The sequence below is a fragment of the Lipotes vexillifer genome, unplaced genomic scaffold, assembly GCF_000442215.2.
Source record: "Lipotes vexillifer unplaced genomic scaffold, Lipotes_vexillifer_v1.1 scaffold238, whole genome shotgun sequence".
Taxonomy (NCBI): Eukaryota; Metazoa; Chordata; class Mammalia; order Artiodactyla; family Lipotidae; genus Lipotes; species Lipotes vexillifer.
Window position 1 is genome coordinate 3,534,158 of NW_006785665.1, and position 6,784 is coordinate 3,540,941.

The 6,784-nt window shown below is 53.8% G+C and overlaps 1 protein-coding gene across 1 annotated transcript in view; it reads left to right on the forward strand.

Moving 5' to 3' along the window:
• The window catches only part of CRTC2 (CREB regulated transcription coactivator 2), a 10,124-nt gene that overhangs the window by 1,144 nt on the left and 2,196 nt on the right, over window positions 1-6,784 (forward strand). The window contains exons 2-11 of the mRNA XM_007458031.1: window positions 1,958-2,059; window positions 2,135-2,251; window positions 2,813-2,874; window positions 3,498-3,566; window positions 3,737-3,840; window positions 3,941-3,970; window positions 4,139-4,200; window positions 4,302-4,351; window positions 4,482-4,726; window positions 5,089-5,495. Coding sequence (XP_007458093.1) covers window positions 1,958-2,059; window positions 2,135-2,251; window positions 2,813-2,874; window positions 3,498-3,566; window positions 3,737-3,840; window positions 3,941-3,970; window positions 4,139-4,200; window positions 4,302-4,351; window positions 4,482-4,726; window positions 5,089-5,495 — 1,248 coding nt within the window. The remainder of the gene's footprint in view (window positions 1-1,957; window positions 2,060-2,134; window positions 2,252-2,812; window positions 2,875-3,497; window positions 3,567-3,736; window positions 3,841-3,940; window positions 3,971-4,138; window positions 4,201-4,301; window positions 4,352-4,481; window positions 4,727-5,088; window positions 5,496-6,784) is intronic.

A 6,784-nucleotide genomic window follows, 5' to 3' on the forward strand; every position in this document is an offset into this window, starting at 1 on the left:
CTGAGAAGTTCCAGAAAGAAGGAATCCTGGCGGCGTTGCTTCTGAAGCCCCCTGATCTTGGTTTCTTGCTTCCCAGGGCTGGATGTCAGAGAGAGAGAGGGGTGGGAGTTTGCCCAGCTGGTATGCAGTCCTAATTTAGGGACACATTATTCTCAAAACAGCAGGTGAGGATATTGCAGTGATCCCTTATGGCAGGGAGCTAGAAGGAATTTAAGGGGTGATGGATGGCCGAACATAAATACCTAATTTCAAAGTTCTTTCTGCTCATCTGACTGCCTTTGATTGAACCTGCCTATGACTGTAACTCCGGTTGTATTTTTGTGTGTGTCTCCCTTGACTCTGTTAGTCTTTTTTGTGTTTTTTACTCTTTTGAGTCTCTAGAGACCATGTGTCCTAGTTTTTGGGAGTCAGAACAGAGAAAGTTAGGTGGGGAAGCAAATCGTGTGTGTGTGTGTGTGTGTGTGTGTGTGTGTGCGTGTGTGTGCATAACCCCCTCTAACCACCATGAGGATCATGATCTAACCGTGGACTGTCCCCCCTTTAGGAGCTTTTGATCAAAGTGGGGGCAGAGGCAGGAAGGTGGGCCAGAGGCTGACCTCCATCTGACAGCAGAGGAATGGTGGGATCTTAGGGCTTATAGGTACAAACAAAAGCTCAAACCTGGGCCTTCTTTCTTTGTGGTGCCTTGGTCTGTCAAAAGGTCCCCACCACTCACCTTGCCCCTGTTGGGTAACTTTTCTTCTGCACATAAAAAAATCTAGTGGGCATACATGTCCAGGGCCTGGGGACCCAAGAGTCTAAAGCTAGGGATTAGAGACTGGGAGCTCAGCCTATTATCTGGCCAGCTGGGAGGTCTCATTTGAGACAGATGTGGCCTTTGGGGCCTATACTCCTGGAAGCTGGGGTTATCATGTATATTAGTAGCAGTCTTGAAGTGGCCCAAAGGTCAGCATAGTCCCCGCTAAACTCACTGGACTGACCTCTTGGAACAGAAAGTCAATTCTGTTGTTGGCCTATGCACAACGGTGTGACCCCTGGAAGCTGTTAGAATCTTAAACACTCATCAGCTGCCCTGGGTCTCCTTATTTGGCTGGGATGGCAGTAGCTGAGTCTTAGAAGTAGGTGCTCACCTCTCACAGAGGGACATGAGACCTTTAGGCAGACTAAAACTATGCCAGGCTGAGGGTTGTGATGTCTTATTCCGGTGCGAGATGTATCTCCCCAAAGTGAGGATGAGGCCAAGGAGACAGCTCTGGGCCAGGCTGGCGTGGGCTACTGCTTTTCTCACCCCCATTCTCCAGGCTCCCCTACCAACTCAGGGGCTTTAGGACTAGGTAGAAGAATGCTTCTTTGTTTTGGCACTGTTTTTCCAGTTAGAAGAGCCATCATTCCTTAGTTGTTCTAGTTTGGGAGGTACAGGCTCTGTGTAGCCTTCCTGAGGCTGGGCAAATGACAGAGCCCAGGAGCTTGTGCCTGCCCTCCAGAGTGGGGAGGAAAGAGGCTGGCAGCTGTGGCTCTGTGGCATCCACCTGTGGCCCTTCCCTTGCCTTCCAATTAGTCCTGGATGCATCTGGAAGGGAAAGCAGAGGTGCCTAATAGGCACCCTTCCCCAGGAGTTAACCCACGTGACTAGCCTAGGGGTTCCTGGCAACCCCTAAGGGACTCTGTTTAGACATGCCGACTAGGGCAGGCCCTGAGCAAAGTATCAGGCTCCACCTGGCAGGGTGATGCCAGGCATTAGTGATAGCATTGATGGGGGCAGCCTGAGGAAGAGCTAGGGCAGATTGTTCGCACCAGGTCTCAGTGGACCTTCTCCCCAGTACCGGCTTTTCTTCTGGCAGATGTCTTAAAAGCAGTAGCACTAGTAGCATGTCCTGGAGACAGGGATGGCAAGGATGGCCACAGGAACAGTGCTCAGGACCCTCCCTGACATTCCCATTTGTCCTACATGTCTCAGTTACAGGCCCAAAAACTGCGACTGGCATATACAAGGAGCTCCCATTATGGTGGCTCTCTGCCCAACGTGAACCAGATTGGCTGTGGCCTGGCTGAGTTCCAGGTGAGTGGACACCAGCTGGGGGAGCGCAGGCTCTCACGCACCTCCCTCTGTTGACTTGCCTGTCTCTTTTGGCAGAGCCCCCTCCACTCCCCTTTGGATTCATCCCGGAGCACTCGGCACCACGGGCTGGTGGAACGGGTGCAGCGAGATCCCCGAAGAATGGTGTCCCCACTTCGCCGCTACCCCCGCCACATATCCTTCACCGAGGGGCTGCGGAGTCTGGAGGGCAGTGGGGTGGGGTTCCTCAGGAACTCATGGTAGGAAAAGGGACCTGAAGTGTTGTCCAGTGCCATCCTGCGGAAGCTCTCCTTTACCCGGGTTCCCTGAAAAGTGACATTTGGTGCGTGTTTCAGCACTGGCTCCTGTGACAGGGAGCTGCCCCTCCTGAGACTGTGTCCTTCATCTCTGACCGTCCTCTCTTTAGCTTGCTCTTGGCTGCTAGAGGCAGGGCTCCCTGATATGTCTCATGCTACAGGGATTTTGCTTCCCTCCTGCTCACATTTCTGTTCTTAGCTTTCGGTCTCAGAGACCTCCACAGACCTGTTTCCCCCAAACCCTGCCTAGATATTCACCTATATTTTCCAGCTCCTTTTTCTTTTCCATTCTTTGCCCCTATTGTTGCCCCTTGTAGAGGAGGAGAAAGGTGTTTGTTTCTTGAAACGACTCACCTGCTGCCTTCTGTTTTTTTTCTCTCATCTGGTCTCTCTGCCGTCCACCCCCTCCTCACTTTTTCCCTTAACTGGTGCTCTTCACATTGACAGCTCTCCCTATAGTCCTGCCTACTTGTCTCCTCCCCCGGAGTCCAGCTGGCGGAGGTCAGTGTCCAGGGCGGTCAGGATCTCCTGCCCACTCTCTGACTTGTCTCTGGCGGGAGCTGGGGTTGGGTTTGGGCCCGCTGGGCCAGGCTTTCAGCAGTACCTCCTCTCGTAATGGCAGGGCTGGGAGGGGTGGGGGTAGGTGGAGTAGGTGGGTCAGAGTCCAGTCTTGGCCATGTTGACACGTGTGGCCAAGCCTCCCAGTCCAGCCAGAGCAGGACTAATGGCAGCTGGGGTGTGTGTGGGGGGGAGGGGAGAATGGTAGGGTGGCAGGTGAAAATGGCTGCCTCCTGTCAAGAGTGGGTGCCAGGTGCAGTGTTCTGGCATTCAGGTTTCTGAACCCTTCCCCTGTCCATCTCATCCCTAAGACTTATACCCAGCACAGTTGCTGGGCTCCAAGATTCCTATTCAGCTTGTCCTGGCAGAGAGGAGTTATTTCCAGATCTCCTAGGTTGTTTGGGGAGAGGGTTCACGGATCACAGATATCAGCAGAACCAGAAAGAAGGAGGCATGATGATCCTGGGTGCCCAGCCCTCTTGGCTGCCCCGCACTTTCCAACCCCCATGCCTGCCCTCTGGTCCATTGCTAGCCTTCCTCCTCATCACTTTGTTTTTCCATCCCAGGACAATGCCCTGGGGCAATTTCCCTGCAGAGAAGGGGCAGTTGTTTCGACTACCATCTGCACTTAACAGGTGATGGCCCTTGCCTTCTTTAGGCCACATCTCTTCTTGTCTGTAGTTTCTGGGGCCCTGCTCTCTCACCCCACCCTGTCCCAGCCCAGCTAGTGTTTACCCCTACTGAGCAGGGCATGAGGACCAGGAAGACTGTCACAGGTGGCAGCTCATCTCTTTTCCCCCCACAGGACAAGCTCTGACTCTGCCCTTCACACAAGTGTGATGAACCCCAGCCCTCAGGACACTTATCCAGTCCCTGCACCCCCCAGCGTCCTGCCCAGCCGCCGTGGAGGTAAATGGCCATGTCCCAGGGGAGGGAGTAGCCGTGGAGCTTTTGTTTGAAGCAGGTAGGCAAGTGGGCACTGCAGCCAGCTCTGCCGTATCCTTTGCAGGTTTTCTGGATGGCGAAATGGACTCCAACGGTATGTGTTCCTCACCGCATTTGATATGTGCGGGTACTGAATGCCAGAGAATCTCTGGGCTGGTGTTGGGAGCTTTGTTCAGGGCCAGGGAGTGGGAGCCCTTCCACTTGCGTCTGCTTCCTGTCCTGCCTTCTTCAACCCTCTCATCACCAGTCTTTCTCTTTCAAGTCCCTGCTATTGAGAACTTGCCAGATGACAAGCATTTGCTGAAACCATGGGATGCTAAGAAGGTAGGTGTGGCCCACTGTCCCTCTTCTTTCCATGGGACGGGTCTTCAGGGTCCTCCGCTGAGCTCTGTCCTCGTTTGCCACCTTCTTCCTTCTTTCCTCAGCTGTCCTCATCCTCCTCCCGACCTCGGTCCTGTGAAGTCCCTGGAATCAAGTACGTATCTCTCTGAGGTCAGCTGAGCGGGTGGAGGAGGGAAGCAAAGGGAAATGTGGAAGGCTGATCTCTGCCCTTCCCTGACTACTGCCCCCCATCCCCATTTACATCTTTTCCTCTCCTTCCCCAGCATCTTTCCATCTCCTGACCAGCCTGCCACTGTGCCTGTCCTCCCACCTGCCATGAACACGGGAGGCTCCCTACCTGACCTCACCAACCTGCACTTTCCCCCACCGCTGCCCACCCCGCTGGACCCAGAGGAGACAGTCTACCCCAGCCTGAGTGGGGGCAACAGTACCTCCAATTTGACCCACACCATGACCCACCTGGGCATCAGCGGGGGCCTGGGCCTGGGCCCAGGCTATGATGCACCAGGTGAGTGGCTGTCTTGGCTGTGTGTCCCTGGGGTGCTGTCTAGCTGGAGGGACGAAGGGGTGGGAGGCTCGAGCACCTTGGGATTCTCTTGTGACTGCCCACACCAGCCCTTCACCTGTGTACCCCAGGATTTCCTCACAGCAGTTTTCTGCTAGTGAGAACTGGTAGGTGTGGCTTTTCCTAGAAAGAAGATGGAGAGCAACCCCCAAGCGGGCAATGCCATCCTGACTGTCAGGGACAGAGTAGGGAGGACATTGTGTTGCCACTTCCATAGTCTGGCCACTGCTACCCATTCTGGGCAGAAAGGGGCCCAGTTCCCATCAGTAATGTTGGCATCTCTGGTTTTTTGTCTGTGCCTACAGGACTTCATTCACCTCTCAGCCACCCATCCTTGCAGTCTTCCCTAAGCAATCCCAACCTCCAGTCTTCCCTGAGCAGTCCTCAGCCCCAGCTCCAGGGCTCCCACAGTCACCCCTCACTGCCTGCCTCCTCCTTGGCCCACCATGCACTGCCCACCACCTCCCTGGGTCACCCCTCACTCAGCGCCCCGGCCCTCTCCTCCTCCTCTTCCTCCTCTTCGGCTTCATCTCCGGTGCTGGGTGCCCCCCCTTACCCAGCTTCTACCCCTGGGGCCTCCCCCCGCCACCGCCGTGTGCCCCTCAGTCCCCTGAGTTTGCCCGCGGGCCCAGCCGACGCCAGAAGGTCCCAACAGCAACTGCCCAAACAGTTTTCGCCAACAATGTCACCCACCTTGTCTTCCATCACTCAGGTATGCGTGGCTGCCTTCCCTCCACGTCTGTCTCCCTTCCCTTCCTTCTCCTGCCAAGTTCTCTTCCTCCCACCCTGCTTTCCTCAAATACCTCTTCTTCTTAACTCCTGTACTCCTGGTGTCATCCATCCCCTTGCATTCCTCTGTCCTCTGCCTGCCCCACTCTTATCCACCTTGTTTCCTCTTGGCTTAAGAATGCAAACCCTGGGGTTAAGTTTTCTGATTTCAAATCCTGGCCCCACCTCTTACTAGCAGTCTCCTTGGACAGTTATTTAACTTCTTTGAGCCTCAGCATCCTCATCTATAAAACCAGGACAGCAATGTAAGAATCAAAGGAAATCACATACGGAAAGTACGCAGCACCGTGCCTAGCCCAGGTGCATGCTCGACAAATGATAGCTTGTCCTTTCCCTTTTCTCTCTTTTTTGTTCCTATCCTTCTTTCCTTGTCTGTCTTTTTTTCCTGCCTCCATCCTGTCCCATCCGCTCTCCCATCTCCTCTCCTTCTTTCATAGATTTCATAGAGTCAGAGACTGTAAGAGGATGCAGCCCAGTCCCTTCATCTTACAGATGAGGAGGCTGGGGCCCAGAAGGAAAGTGACTTGTCCAAGTTTACACAGCATGTTAGGGAAGAGTTGGGACCGTTACTAAAAATTCTTGGTTTAGGGTTTTTTCCTCAGTGTTAACATTCTTAGCTCTTCCCTCCCTCCCCATACTTCTCCCCTTTTCAGTTCTCTCTGCTCCCCTTCTTTCACCCTAATGCTCTTCTTCCCCTCTCCTCTGCCCTACTTTCCCTTTCTTTCTCTGTTGTTCTTCCCTGGAATGTGTGTTCTATGTTCCATCTTTATGCAGATCCCCTTTTCTGTAGGAAAGACTGAGGTCAGGCCAGTAAGGGCTCTGCTCTCTGGGAACTTGGACTAAAAGCCTAGCTTCTCTCCTTCCTCCCTCCTTCCTCTCACAGTCCCTCTGGCCTCTTCAAGGCTTTAGCACAGCCATTCTCAAGGTCACTGTTGTGTGATCAGTCCCTTGTGAGGTGTGTCACAAGTAGTTGATTACTAACAGTAGTTAAAGTACCAAGGTTTAGGAATAGTTGACTCCTGGAGTAGATTCAAAATTATCCTTGTGTTAACCTCTCTCAGTCACTTTCATCCTGAGACGCATTTTTTTTTTTTTTCTTTGCGTTATGCGGGCCTCTCACTGTTGTGGCCTCTCCCATTTGCGGAGCACAGGCTCCGGACGCACAGGCCCAGCGGCCATGGCTCACGGTCCCAGCCGCTCCGCGGCATGCGG